This window comes from Xenopus laevis, chromosome 8S (genome assembly GCF_017654675.1).
Source record: "Xenopus laevis strain J_2021 chromosome 8S, Xenopus_laevis_v10.1, whole genome shotgun sequence".
Lineage (NCBI taxonomy): Eukaryota > Metazoa > Chordata > Amphibia > Anura > Pipidae > Xenopus > Xenopus laevis.
In genome coordinates, this window is record NC_054386.1 from 100,448,211 (window position 1) to 100,464,040 (window position 15,830).

The 15,830-nt window shown below is 37.1% G+C and overlaps 1 protein-coding gene across 1 annotated transcript; it reads left to right on the forward strand.

Annotated features, from left to right (window-relative positions):
• Nucleotides 1-6,279: 6,279 nt before the first annotated feature.
• On the forward strand, nucleotides 6,280-15,579 carry LOC108700455 (cholinesterase). The gene is made up of 4 exons (XM_018233663.2): nucleotides 6,280-6,556; nucleotides 9,670-11,191; nucleotides 14,715-14,881; nucleotides 15,085-15,579. The coding sequence occupies exons 2-4, from the start codon at nucleotides 9,678-9,680 to the stop codon at nucleotides 15,174-15,176; spliced, it is 1,773 nt and encodes a 590-aa protein (XP_018089152.2). The 5' UTR covers nucleotides 6,280-6,556; nucleotides 9,670-9,677; the 3' UTR covers nucleotides 15,177-15,579.
• The last annotated feature ends 251 nt before the right edge of the window (nucleotides 15,580-15,830 follow it).

Consider the following 15,830-nt stretch of genomic DNA (forward strand, 5'->3'; position numbering starts at 1 on the left):
AGAGTTAAATTATGAGGGGAGACTGACAAGGTTGGGGTTGTTTTCTCTGGGGGAAAAAAGGTGCTTGTGAGGGGACATGATTAGACTTTACAAGTACATTAGAGGACATTATAGACAAATAGCAGGGGACCTTTTTACCCATAAAGAGAATCACGTACCAGAGGCCTCCCCTTCAGACTAGAGGAAAAGAAGTTTCATTTAAAGGAACAGAGTAGGGGGTTCATCACAGTGAGGACAGTGAGGTTGGGGAATGCACTGCCGGGTGATGATTCAGTTAATGACTATAAGAGGGACTTGGATGATTTCTTGGACAGACATAATACAAAGGCTATTGTGATACTAAACTCTATAGTTAGTATAGATATGGGTATATATCATTTATGTGACAGTAGGGAGGGTGTGTGTATGGATGCTGGTAGTGATGGTCCAATTAATTTGTCTGGCGCGAATTTGCATATAATTTGCACGTTTCAGCGCCGGTGAATGAATGCGCAAATTTGCAGGGGAAATTTGCGATGGTTCCGGTGCCAACTTTAATGCCGGCGCTGATTAACAGACGCCTATTGATTTTAATGGGCACCGGCGTAAGTTTTGACACCAGCTCCCATTTTGACGCAGAATTTTGCACGTTTCCCACGAAATTCGTGAAACTGGGGAAAAATTACCGAAATGTCTGAACCTTCCCACACGAACTTGCAAAATTTGCGGCAAAGTGAAACGGGACAAATTTGCCTATTACTAGATGTTGGGTTTCATTTGGAGGGGTTGAACTTGATGGACTTTGTCTTTTTTCAACCCAATTCAACTATGTAACTATGTAACTATGTAACTATGTAACTATGTAACTATGTAACTATGTAAAAGCAATGATCTACAGACAAATCTCCAGCCTCAGCTTCAGGTTAATATTACTTTACAACAGGTAGGATCATCCACTGAATGGCTTTAACAAACACTCTAAGGGGGGGTTATTTATCAAAATCCAAATTTATCTCATTATTTTCTGAAATATACTCCGACCACATCCGCACGGGTTATTTCCCCTTATTGATCAATACATTTTCCCGAAAAATTAAATTTCAGTAGAAAAGTTGAAAAAAATTTAGGGAAATTCTAATTGCACAAACTTTTTGGATTTTCCACCCAAAAAATCTGATTTTGTTGAATCTTTTCCTGAAAAACGCGAAATCTTTGGATTATTGCACAAAACCCAGCGCAGATCAGAATATCTGGAGGTTTATTTTATTCAGATGAACTGGGACCATATACCAATGCACCAAGAACTTTGCATGAGGTTTCTAAATTCTGCCTTTTTTTAAAAAAAAAAACAAAAAAAAACTTATACCTTATTTCCAGTTTCAACATTTTATAGGTAAACCACAAAGCCTAATAAATAACCCCCTAAGTGGCAGATTTATCAATGTTTTAATTTAAAAAAAATTGTGCTAAAATGTGGGTTTCCAAATGGTTGATATTTGTGAAGTGCAAAAAATTGGAAAACTCAGATATAAATGTTCAGCATCTAAAAGCTTGCAAGTTCATGGAGAAGTCAAACGATTGCAGCCCATCGTGTTCTCTGGCTGGAATATGTTCAAAGGAAAAACAAATCTATACTAAAGTCAACCACAAACTCAATCATCATTCTGGCTTTCCGTGGAAGGTTCGGAGATACCAATCATCCAAGAATCTGCTTTCAAAGCTTTTTGTTTTATCTTTCAATATAACTGCCCCTGCCCAAGCGAGGGATCATTCTCTAAATAACCTGAATAATTGTGGGTAGATATGACCTACTACACTGACAGAAGATAAAGAAGCAGGGCTGACCGGCACTCAAACGGATCCACAAGACCAAAGATGCTCAGTTAAAAGATAAATTTATTGGTAGAAAAATTAAAAATATAGCTTCATCTCCATCCACCCTACGCGTTTCACAACCTTCAGGGTGCTTAGTCATGGGCTGACAACTGACAACCTTCTGCTTTAGTGAGTAATCTGGATTGTTACATGGATTCTCTCATCTCTCCAAACTTCTTCACCCTGTGGGATTTCTATTATTGTTTCCTTATCCAGGGGAAGGGAAAGGGAAGGGAAAGGGAAGGAGAAGTTCTAGCTGATTACTGTGGAGCATTTCCTTACCTTTAGTGACCTCTTCATCTCACCCTGAGGAATGGGCAGCTGTCTCTTTTGGCTCCTTTGTGGAACATTATTGGCAGTCCTTCAGATCATGAGGATTAACAATTCTGTGGAATTTCCAGTTGCTTCTGCACCTGCTGTAATTGTTATGCAACGCTATGAATACTTATCCATTGTGTTCTTAGGAGATTTTAGCTCTGTGTGAACTTATCCTGTACCACCTGCCCGATGGATCAGTGATTAACCAAGTAAGATTCATGAACATGTACGTGACTGAAGGGTTTAATATGTTATTCTATAGATTTTTTTATATTCAATTTTAAAATCTGACGTGGGGCTAGACATATTGTCAATTTCCCAGCTGCCCCAAGTCATGTGACTTGTGTCTGCACTTTAGGAGAGAAATGCTTTCTGGCAGGCTGCTGTTTTTCCTTCTCAATGTAACTGAATGTGTCTCAGTGGGACCTGGATTTTGCTATTGAGTGCTGTTCTTAGATCTACCAGGCAGCTGTTATCTTGTGTTAGGGAGCTGCTATCTGGTTACCTTCCCATTGTTCTTTTGTTTGTTTGCTGGGGTGATAAAGGGAGGGGGGGTTGATATCACTCCAACTTGCAGTACAGCAGTAAAGAGTGATTGAAGTTTATCAGAGTACAAGTCACAGGGCCGGAACTAGGGGTAGGCAGAAGAGGCAGCTGCCTAGGGTGCAACGATTGAGGGGCGCAGGGCAGCTACCTCTTCTGCCTACCCCTAGACCTGGCCCATGACAGTATCCCTTTAAATATATCCATTGCTAATTTCTTGTGTGTGAGTCACATTTCACTCAGCATATTTCAAATATTATTATTCTTATGAATAAGTCAATGTTTGAACAATTTGAGAAGTGCTCTTGAAATTCATACAAATATGAGTACTCGCCAATTCATGTAAGTGATCTAGGTGACTAAGCCGAGAACCTGTATCTAAGGGTTGTATATCCGAAAACCAAAATCACTGAACCTTCCCACTCTTGTGTTTTATACAAGATTTCTACAAGGTTTGGTGGATTTGACAGTGCTCTAAACCTTAAGATATATTAAATTATCATTTGAATGGCGCACACAACGGGCCAGAACGTCGAGGTGAATTTTCAAATGAAAAAAATTTCAATTTCTAGCTATTTTTTATGTACTTCGACTAGGGAATAGTCCAAATCCAATTTGAATTTGAAATGTGAAAATTCGAATATCGAAATTGATCATGTACTGTGTCTTTAAAAATTCTACTTCGACCATTCACCATCTAAAACCTGCCAAATTGCTGTTTTAGCCTATGAGGGACCTCCTAGAACCACTATGGAGTCAACTGGTGGACTTTGAAAAATCAAAGGTTTTTCTTGGGAAAAAGTTTGATTCGAATTCGATCAAATGCCCTATTCCTTCGATTTGGCTGAATACGGACCTAATTTCAGTTGGTCTTTTTCAATTCGAAATTCGACCCTTGATAAATATGCCCCAACAAGTAAATTATATCCATTTAACAAGTGAAATCTAACAGCAGTATTATTTGTTTTTACCTGAAAATATAGTTTCTACCATATCACCTATTTATCACAAACAATATTCAAATCAAAATGTTGTGTTTTTTAGACTAAGGGGCAGATTAATTAAGGTTTTAAATAGTAAATTCAAATTCAAATTTTTGAATTTTGTTTTTGATCAAAACTCACAAATTCTAATTTTAAATCACCAACTTAAATTGAATGTTAGATTTATTACACCTTGACCCCGGAAAGTTTTATTAGAATATTCGCCACCTCAAACCTGCCGAGTTCATGTAGAAATCAATGGCAGAGGTCCGTTGAACCATTTGAAGATGTCAATTGCCTTCCTGACGTTCCAGTTTTTTCAGCGGAAACTCGATTTGAATTTTTGATCATTCGTATTTGATCGAATATTAGATGCTCGAGTTTTTCCATAAATAACCTCCCATTCGAATTGTGAGTACATTCAAATTTATTAGAGTTAAAAAATCAGCCCCTAAATGTTTTTGGAAGTGATTTTTTTCCCCCACTGGTTGAAACTTTTTTCCAATATACTATCGTCCAAAAAAGTTAATCTTTGTGTTACAACCCATTGTTTTTCCATGAAAAAAAATATTTTTTAAATCTAATTCTTCAGCACTGGTGAATCAATCAATTATATTTATCACCTAATTTAAATTTAAACAAATTTGCAGAGGATGCCTGGCCAGTAGAGTTCAAGCTGTTTTAAACTACAAATGCCAGCGACAAAAATTAGGGACATTAATCAAGAGGTAGAAGGTTGAACTCAACTATTACCATTCTACGTATAACACAGGGAGCTGATTTATTAAAAGTTGTATTAGAGGTTACATCATATTGGCTATACCTAGGGGCAGATTTACAAAATTCGAGTGAAGAAGTCGAATGTAAAAAACTTTGAATTTCGAAGTATTTTTTGGGTACTTCGACTATCGAATTGGTTAAATTCGTTCGAATTCGAACGATTCGAACGATTCGAAGTAAAAATCGTTCGACTATTCGACCATTCGATAATCGAAGTACTGTCTCTTTAAAAAATACTTCGACCACCTACTTCGGTAGATAAAACCTACCGAAGTCAATGTTAGCCTATGGGGAAGGTCCCCATAGGCTTGCCTGTGATTTTTTGATCGAAGGATTTTCCTTCGATCGTTGGATTCAAATCCTTCGAATCGTTCTATTCGAAGGATTTAATCGTTCGATCGAACGAAAAATCCTTCGATCAATCGATCGCAGGATTTGCGCAAAATCGTTCGACTTCGATATTCGAAGTCGAACGATTTTAGTTCCCAGTCGAATATCGAGGGTTAATTAACCCTCGATATTCGACAATTGATGAATCGGCCCCCTAAACTACAAAACAAAAATAAGGTTTTTTTTTGGATATTTGAGGGAAGGAAAGGATAAATACATAGCTCAAGAAATTAAAAAACACATGGAATTTCCCTGAACAAAACAACAGGGAAAACATATTTTCAGAAACTATTCAGTCTCATTCAGAATCTATTCAGAATGTATTCATTGCACTAATGTTGAACAAGAGGGTATGCTGAATCTTTAAGTGAGAAAGATAAATGACAACATTTTCAGATGAAATTTTGAATATTGACTGTTAAAAATAAAAAAAAACTTTTTAGATTAAGCAGTTTAGAAACATTGGTTAGTAGGAAGTCAGAAACCCCCTCAGGAAATTCTGCTGATAAATTGGCTAAATAATTTATTATTTCTACATCCCTTCTAACGAATTGCAATTCAACACTATGTAAAAAGCAGGAACTTGAAATTAACTGTTTTTGCCCAAAATGCAAGGAGACTAATATAAACTTGTTTCTTTAGCTTTCATCCCTGGATCCACGATTCATGGTTTGAATTAATAGAGATTTCTTCCAGATTAATTAGATACTACTGTAAAATTCTTACATCTCTTGCCCTGTTGGGTGTTCATTGTAGGAACACAATCCCAATTTATATATCCAAAAGACTGAAAGAAAGATTCTTAAATTGACTTTAATTATGGTGGTGTCTAGAAAGGAATATATATTCTTCTAAATGGAGGATTCTCCTGCTTTTATCGATATTTTAATCCTTCTTCACCAACTGAGTTGGCAAAAAAAACATGAAAGTAAAGGTGGACAAAGTAAACTTTTATTTATCATTATATTTATTTATGGATACCAGGTATTTCTATTTTAATAGACTTGACCCTGCAGACAAAGCAAGCATTTATAAATGATTAAACATCTAAGACACAAATTACCTTTCTAATCATTTCATTTAATGAGTAAGTAATTGTACACCAGTAAATTTCTGTTCAGAACTCTGTATTGTTCCACGGGGTGAGTCAAGGTTTATTGATGGTTGTATGTTACTCACTTTCTGCTCTTGTTAGTGCTTGTATCTACAATGTTGCTTCAGTTTAAGCTAAGCAACGTCAGCCTACTTATAAAACTGTCATCAAATGTGATTGAAGTCTAATTGCAAATATTCAATAAAAACGTATTGCTGAATAAAATGGATGGAAGTACTTTGGAAGATGACATTTCAGCATCTGCAAAATAATGGGCAATTTTGTTCTTTGGATTTGGCTTGAGTTCAGCACACTCATTTATATGTTTTGAGGATTATCCAAATACCGTTCTTGATTTATTTCTTTCTTGTTCATATTCCTATTTGGGTTTGGGTGGGGTGCAACAGTTGTTCCTCTTGCAGGAGTGTGAGTATGTGATACAGAATGTCTGGGAGGGATTAGCTGCTTCTTCTTAAAAGCAAACTCTCTGTTAGACTTTCTGCATTGTTGGAGAAGACAACTGAGCAGGGAGCTGTTGCCATTGGCGGCTGCTCGCCCTTGGGAACTGAATTGGATAAAAGGTGCAATACGCCAGGTAATTAAAACAATAAAATAAGCAATAAAATGTTTTATGTTGGTGATTTGATTCAGCAATGGAATTTGCTAGCCTCATGTTTATTAGTGATCAGTATGGCAATAACAATAACAATAATGTCCTGTTTCTCAGGAAGGTACAGAATGGAATGCCATTGCAGAAAAACACAGTCTATAAATAACTAAAGAACATTGTAGTGGGTATGTGCTCTGACACAATTAGCTGGACAACGAACAATATAATTACATATTTATAATGGTTCAAGTACAGCACCCAATAGTGCAAACAAAAATATGTTTTTTTTTAATTAAACGTACGAACAAAACCCATTGCATATTTATAAATATCCACAGTGCTGCACAATGGCTGGGTATGTACTGTATTCCTAAGATATAGAAGACATACAACTATTAATCAGTACAAGAGGTAAAGAAGTCCTTGCTCAATGGAGCTTACAGTCTAGAAGAAGAAGGGGTAAAGTGATATATGGTGGAAAGTTTGTACAGATTTAGGAACTCAGTTAAATTGCTATGGATTACTTGATAGCAAATATGCAACTTTTGCTTTTCAAAAATTATTTCATAATTAAAGCCATTTCTTTTCTACTATTATGGTAAAAAAACCATAAAACAGCAATGCTATTTATATGTAGGGATGGGCGAATTTTTTCGCCTTGTTTCATCGCGGAAATGACGCCCATAGGCTTGTATGGTGGTGTGCATCAAAAAAAAAAGACGCACGTCAACAAAATTTCGCCCATAGTCTAAGGGCGTCGGCAACAATTCGCCGTCGGAGAATTTTTAACAAAACCAAACGGCTCAGATTCGCCCATCCCTATTTATATGCTGTATACACAATACTCATAAGCAGACATGTACAAATGTAGGAGTTTCCTAAATCCATTTGAATTTATTTTTATTCTAGCACGGCATGTTGGTACAAAATACATACAGTATTGTCAATGACCCAACTCAATGCATTCTCTGGGAAGAACTAGAATGAGCCCATAGATACAAGAAGTATTTATGGCAAATTCTTCCTATTAATCTACTTGCAGGTTCAGTTTCTGGTAGAGTCGTCTACTTCTGAAATCTGATTCATGTTACAGATGTTTGAGCAGTGAAATTATATTTTATTAAATAGAAATGTATTTGCTTTTTAAAAGATATGTATTGATTTACTTCTGCCATCATTATCACTGGGATACTTAATTTACCTAGTACAGAGGCATTATAGAGCTTTTCATAATTCAGATCAGTCTCAACAGAATTGGGCATAAACACAAACTCCCAACTATTTAGATCAATTACAATCTTGTTAACACTCCATAATAGTCAGAATAATCCATCAAATTATTAATCCGAATAATAATAAATTACTAATCCAAAATAGTCATCATATCTACACGGAGAGTGAACACTTAGGGGCCGATTCACTAACTTCGAGTGAAGGATTCGAAGGTAAAAAACTTCGAATTTCTAAGTTTTTTTTTGGCTACCTTGACCATCGAATGGGCTACTTCGACCTTCGACTACGACTTCGAATCAAAGGATTCGAAGTAAAAATCGTTCGACTATTCGACCATTCGATAGTCGAAGTACTGTCTCTTTAAAAAAACTTCGACCCCCTAGTTCAGCATCTAAAAGCTACCAAAGTCAATGTTAGCCTATGGGGAAGGTCCCCCATAGGCTTGGCTAACTTTTTTTGATCGAAGGATATTCCTTCGATCGTTGGATTAAAATCCAAATTAAGATTGAATTAATCGTACGATCTCAGTATATACGCTAAATCCTTCGACTTCGATATTCGAAGTCGAAGGATTTTAATTCCCAGTCGAATAGCGAGGGTTAATTAACCTTCGATATTCGACCCTTGATGAATCGGCCCCTTAATAAAGAATGAAATCCTAAAACACTTGGGGTGCCAATGTCGTAGTCTCTATAAGAACTGGCAGCCTACAGAAGCTCCTGGTTGGAAGTACACCTGGTTTGTATACAACCAGAACTTGCCTCCAAACCAGCAATTCAAAAATAAGCTCTTGCTTTGAGGCCACTAGGAGCAACATCCAAGGGGTTGGTGAGCAAAATGTTGCTAGTGATCCACTGGTTGGGGAAAGAAACTGCGGTATTGTGCCCAGATAGATATACATGAATGGATACATGGGATCAAATGGTGGGTGACAGTCTGATGGAAAGTTCAAGAAGAGGTTAGCTGGTTCAGGGTCAAAAATAGTTTACATTTTACTCATAATAATAATTCGATAATGCCCGAATAAAGAAGATCTTCTTCATTCAGGGTATTTGCGCAATTTATTCATGTATTAGAAGCAGGAGCACTTTAACAGGTAGCTGTGTTTCATTTTGTCTCTGAACTGAGAGAGAGAATCTCAAACCACAAGAAACCATCTTGGAGGAGACCATTTCACAACTTATACTTAGTTTAATATGGAACTATTTCTGTAATGTGATTCAATTTCCAGTTGTGAATTGATATTTTCAGTTGAACATCTTTGCATTGAGATCTATATCTCATTATACAGTCTGCATTGAGATTGGGCTTTGAATAAAAGTTTTTGAATTTATAAAAAAGACCTGATAAGTGCTATACTTCAATCACCTACAGACTAGCATTTGCATTTTTATTAGCATTAATGTAATATATAATAGCAATTCCCCTGTTTGTGTTGTTTCCATCTTGCAAACAACTGTGATCTTTTGTTTGGCTGAATCAATAAATACGATACAAATTATAGGGTGGTGCATCATTCATACAAGTGAGTCCCTGTTTTAATTGATTTTAATTGAATCATCAAGTTAATAATCAATGAAATAGTTCCTAGCCTGTTTCAAAGTCCTACTCAGTTCTTTCAAAGACCTTTGTTTATTAGATCTCCTGTAATAGGATGGGGAATATATTCATCATCCAGAGTCATGAAATTGAACCCTAAAACACTGGGGTGCCTATACTGTATGTTAGCACCACCAGTGTCTAATATTTCTACCATTTTAAACAGGGTTGGAATACCTTTTATTCAAATATGCACTTTCCCTGGGAATTTCTCCAGGATCTCTTGATGCTCAAATTCTTCTAAAACAAATTCTTTCATGTTTCAGTTAACAAGATGTTGACAATCAAGCCCATGGCTATAATCTGCTTCTCCACATTGTGTTTACTTCTCGTGGACTGCATCATTTCTGAGGATCATATCGTCATTACCAAACACGGAAAAGTAAAAGGGGTGCAGATATCAGTACCCTCTGGTACAGTTACAGCTTTTCTTGGAATTCCATACGCAGAGCCCCCAGTTGGCGAATTAAGATTTAAAAAACCTGAGCCTCCAAAGTCATGGTCAGATGTGCTGCATGCTTTAAACTATAGAAATTCCTGCTTTCAAATAGCAGATGAAACATTTCCAGGCTTTTCTGGTTCTGAGATGTGGAATCCAAACACAGAAGTGAGTGAAGATTGCCTGTATCTTAATATATGGGTTCCAGATCCACAACCAAAAGGTGCAAGTGTCATGGTTTGGATATATGGTGGTTCCTTTGAAACCGGGACATCTTCTCTTGATGTGTATGATGGCAAGTTTCTGGCACAATCTGAACAGGTCATTGTGGTATCAATGAACTACAGATTAGGTGCCCTGGGATTTTTGTCATTTCCTGGAAATTCTGACGCTCCAGGAAATGTTGGCCTCTTTGACCAGAGATTGGCTCTTCAATGGGTTTATGAGAATATTGCAGCATTTGGTGGGAATCCTCAAAGCATAACCATTTTTGGAGAAAGTGCTGGAGCAGCCTCAGTAAGTTATCATTTGCTTTCTCCAAAAAGCCACACATATTTTACAAGAGCCATTATGCAAAGTGGTTCTGCTAACGCTCCTTGGGGTGCTGTAAATAAAACAGCAGCCAGGCACAGAGCTTTGATATTAGCCAATCAGCTGGGTTGTTCTTACAAGACTGATAACAAAATCATTGCCTGCCTTCGTACCAAAACTCCCAATGAGATATCTGAGAAAGCTTATTCTGTTATTCCATCCAATGAGAGATCAATAATAGAAATTACTTTTCCTCCTGTCGTTGATGAAGATTTTCTCACAGAAATGCCAGAAAAGTTGTTAAAACTTGGTCAACTTAAAAAGAACACAGATATTTTAACTGGAGTTAATAAGGATGAGGGATCATATTTCCTTGTATATGGAATTCCGGGATTCAGTAAAGATCATGAGAGTTATATAAATAGAGCACAGTTTGAAGAAAGTGTCAGATTATCTTTCCCAAAAGCAACAAAACTTGCAGTAGACTCCATCCTGTTCCATTATACAAACTGGGAAGATGAAGAGGATCCGGCTCTTTATCATGATGCCATGGATGACATTGTTGGAGATTCCAATTTTATATGTCCTCTACTGGAATTTACAAGGAGAAATGCGGACCTTGGGAACAATGTTTATCTGTACTACTTTCAACACAGATCTTCCCAGCTTGCTTGGCCTGAATGGATGGGAGTCATGCATGGCTATGAGATTGAGTTTGTATTTGGAAAGCCATTGGAGAAGAAACTTAATTATACCAAAAAAGAGGAAACACTGAGCCGTACAGTAATGAGACAATGGGCTAATTTTGCAAAAACAGGGTGAGTGCTTTGTTTTTATTATCATCATTAATATTTGTATCCTTATAGCCAAGCCTACAATTAAAAAATAAATTAGAGTTTAAAAATGAATGGCAACAGTGGCTTAAATACACATTATAGTTAATATCTAAATTCTGTGCAAATGAGCATATATTTTAATTTGTGGGGGCTTTGGGGGATGCTTCTAATAAAAATAGGGCAAAATGAAAAACAGACTGCAAAATGGCAATACATTGTATGGAATCCTAGAGATGTGTGTACTTTGCATCTTTTGCCATTCAGATTTTCTGGTTAAATCCAGAGTTGCAACTCTCTGTGCTTCTATACCAAGCACAACATTTGTACCCCAATCTATATCAGGAATTCCCTATGTATGTGCTGCTCTAAGGACTACATCCCAGGCAATGCATCTACTAATCAGGTACAGGCATTTGTGATCTATGTATGGGTCCTAAAGTGATTATTTTTTTGACCCAGTAACGTTCAAGCACTTGCACCAGGAGTATATAGTGTATATTTATCCAGTTTGTTATATGTTCATAGCATTGTTTCACTTAAGTAATTATTCGGATATATATAGAGATTTATACCAGGGGATATCTCATAGTTTGGCAAGTCAGATATTGAAAATGTAAAGAATCAGAGCATGGTACTCAGTTATCATGGGTGAAAAGCTGCAAAATGCCAAAAACAGGTTCAACATACCATGTTATTGCCTACATTGAACCTTTACGCTTGGGTGGTTGTGTCTTCCATTGACATGCAGAACTCTTTGGTGGCCCAGACTGGAGCTCCACCACTTGAACCTGTTTGTCTATGTACAGCTACATTTGCATGCCCGAACTGCATACAGATGACATAGTATATGGGCAGAATGTGGACATCTTCTCATTTAAGGGGACAAGAAAGGAACATGAGGCAATGATAGGGGTTTGAGGCCTTTTTCAAGTGTTACGTAGTGTGCTCACTTGTGCCTGTGATACTATGTCTCATAACATAATCTTAGAGTCAAGGTGAATAACTATTTTCCAGCCTAAGCTATTTCTACATACTGTATAAGAGTTGGCTTTGGACTTGGTCTTCAGATACTCAGATCATGTGTTACTGCACGATAATCCAGAGACTCCCAATGATGAAAGAAATGGAGCAAAATGTAAAACTTTGAAAAGGAGTCAGAAAGATCATAGCTAGGTGTAGTTGGATGGACTGGGTCAGAACCAGATAAACTACCATAGAAAGAATGGTTATGCAAACTTTAAACAGGAACCAAGACCAGGAGATCAAATACAAATGGCTGGACTAGGGTAAAGGAGGCATCAGGAACCAATAAACAGAACACAGAACACCCAGGTACCAGCAGACAAAGACAAATGACAAAGAATGAGCTCAGAGCTAGGCATTAATGATGGGCGAATTTGCGAAACGGCGAAAAATTCGCGAAACCTCGCCGGCGTCTCGTTTTTGACGCCGGCGCCTGTTTTTTTATGCCCCCGGACGTTTTTGATGCCGGTGCCCGTTTTTGATGCCGGCGAATTTTTGCTGCGAATTTATTCGCTGCCGGCGAATCGCGCAAATTCACCGCGAATTCGCGCCTGGCGAATAAATTCTCCCATCACTACTAGGGATTAATGGTAAAATTGGTTTACAGGGTCTCATGGTAAAATTAGAGAACCTAAAGAGAGATTATTTACAGCTGAGCAGACTATGATGACATGAAAATTCAAGGACAAAAAAGAAATGATCCAGGTACCTATTGGTATGTGCCATTAAAGCACAGGTATTGCAAACTGCATAGTGAGCTACTTTCTGAACCTTCTGATTGGTTTTTAAACCAGGTCAAGGCACAAATTACAATTTATTTGCACCGCGCTCATAGTAAGTCAGATTTTACAGCTCCTTTGATGCTCTAAACTTTGAAGTTTTCTTGGTGGGTAGTTTATTTAACTCCAGTTTCCAGCTGGTGGATGCAAAAAGTTTAGTTACCTCTGGTCTGGTCACCTCTGGTAGGACTGATATCATCTTCAAAGTGTTCATGCTCAAACATGATATTTATAATGATATGTAGTTGTTTACAGTTGTCAGAGTAAGATAATAAGGATTCCATGTATTGTCAAACAGTGTTTTCTTTTCAAATACTTTGGCACAAATTACAATTTTCAAATATTTGTTGACTCAAGTCATTCTAATTTCTCCCACTTACTTTCTGATCTCTACGAGTTAATAATTAATTCAATGTTTTATATGCATGGCAGGTTTTTAATCTTCGGACAGATTTCATCCAAAGAGTTCAATTTTGTTCTCATCTGACCAGACTATATTCTCCCAGAATTTCATTTGTTTGTCCAAATGTTATGCAACTTTCAATTTAAGCTTCAACATGCTTTTTTTCCAGCAATGGAGTCTTGTGCATAGGGCCATGTCAGTTGAGTGCATTACTTAGGGGCAAATGTATCAAGGGTCGAATATCGAGGGTTAATTAACCCTCGATATTCGACTGGGGAATTAAAATCCTTCGACTTCGAATATAGAAGTTGAAGGATTTTGCGCAAATAGTTCAATCGAACGATCGAAGGAATAATCGTTCAATCGAACGATTAAATCCTTCGAATCTAACGATGAAGGATTTTAATCCATCGATCGAAGGATTATTCTTTGATCAAAAAAAGTTAGCCAAGCCTATGGGGACCTTCCCCATAGGTTAACATTGACTTCGGTAGCTTTTAGGTGGCGAACTAGGGGGTCAAAGTTTTTTCTTAAAGAGACAGTACTTCGGCTATCGAATGGTCGAATCGAATAATGATTTTTAGTTCGAATCGTTCGTTTCGAAGTCAAAGTCGTAATCGAAGGTTGAAGTAGCCCATTCGATGGTCGAAGTAGCCAAAAAAAAAACGCTTCGAAATTCGAAGTTTTTTTTCTTCTATTCCTTCACTCGAAGTTAATGAATTGGCCCCTTGGTGTCTTGGCTTTCCATGCCTTTTTGCACCTCATTTTCTTCATTTGTTCAATACTTATTCCCTGTGTCATTCCACAATTAAGTTACAGATAATGTAATCGATGGACTTATTTGTTTTGAGTTCTGGTGTAAATTTCATGTAAATGTCAGTAGTCCTAATAGAAACATATTTACTTAGAAAAGCATCGATGTGTTCAGTACTTATTTTTCCTACTGTATATGATTACATAGAAGTACTTTAATAGTCAACTAAAAGTATTGAATTTAAGTGCATGCAGTAGTGATGGGCGAATTGCGCCGTTTCGATTTGTTTCGATGGGCGAAACTGCGCCGGCATCTCGTTTTTGACGCCGGTGCCCGTTTTTGACGCCGGCGTCTGTTTTTTCGATTTTTTGCCGCAAATTTTCACGGGCGTTTTGCGAATCGCGCAAATTCGCTGCGAATTCGCGCATGGCGAATAAATTCGTCCATCACTAGCATGCAGCCCCATCTTCTGAAAGTGGGATCAGATGGTAGCAGATGTTCTATGTTCTAATATTTTTCCTCTCTCTTATTTGTCTCATTTTTTAGGAACCCAAATGGGGCGGAACCGTTGCAAAACCAATGGCCTGCTTTTACTCTTGATGATCAACATTACACAGTGATAGACACGGAGGACGTATTGACAAAACAGAAAATGCGAATCAAACAATGTAAATTCTGGAATGAATTCTACCCCAAAGTCTTGCAAATCAGAGGTATAATCTTGAATGAACATGTCCTGAATTAACATCCATACGGGAAAAGCTGATAATTAGAAAAAATAATGTTATTCATAATTGATTTTAAAAAACGCATCATTTACAGTATAAATATCTCAGAAAGGATTGTTTAGATACAGTATCTATATCTTGATTTTTTGACTAAATTTTGATTTTTTTTCTATTTCCTTTGCTTATAGATCCTGTTCACTGCTCTGCCATTGGTATCACTGTTACCAGAAGTTTGTCCTTGGTTACTATGATACATTTGCTGATAATTAATATGATGTGAGTTGACCAATGCTTTGCTTGTTGGCTACTCTTCTCCATGGACAGGCCATCCTCTGCTTCATGAAGCCCTTATAGAGACTGTTAATACATTTTGCTGCACATTTCAGTATGGAAGACTTCCCTAGTATATGGTTTGACTTTGCGTTCATTGTCCGACTTGTGGCAACACAATGGTTTGATGGGCTTAACTTTATACTATAATTATTTTGTTTATACTAACATACTGTATGTACAGGAATATGAGAAAGTAGGTACAACTCCATGTAAAGTTTCTTCTTCTTTTGTAATATGTGGACATCAATATTTTATCTTCATCCAAACAGTATATAAAGATAAAGATGATGTAACTGTTCAAAAAAAAACCAAGACGCATTTGCAATAATTCAATAAAAAATTTCCAGCTATGACATTTCATTGGCAGAAACCACAACCTCAAGTAAGCATCTCATATAACTGTCTATCAGTCTCTGACATGAACTAGGTGAAGACTCGTGTCTTTCCTCCATGCAAAATGCTTTCAGCTGTGTGTTGGAGAATGTCTTGCATATACAGTCAGCCTATTTCAAACCCTTCCTCAACATCTCAATGGAGTTATATCCAGGGTTACAGAACCCTTCATTTCTCTTTTTTTCAACTATTCATTGGTGGGTTTACT

Excerpts from the sequence above, each read along its gene's own strand:
- LOC108700455 (XM_018233663.2), top strand. The coding sequence starts at position 9,678 with ATGTTGACAATCAAGCCCATGGCTATAATCTGCTTCTCCACATTGTGT. Across the intron at positions 11,192-14,714 it reads GCTAATTTTGCAAAAACAGG|GAACCCAAATGGGGCGGAAC; the intron begins GTGAGTGCTTTG and ends CTCATTTTTTAG. Across the intron at positions 14,882-15,084 it reads CAAAGTCTTGCAAATCAGAG|ATCCTGTTCACTGCTCTGCC; the intron begins GTATAATCTTGA and ends CTTTGCTTATAG.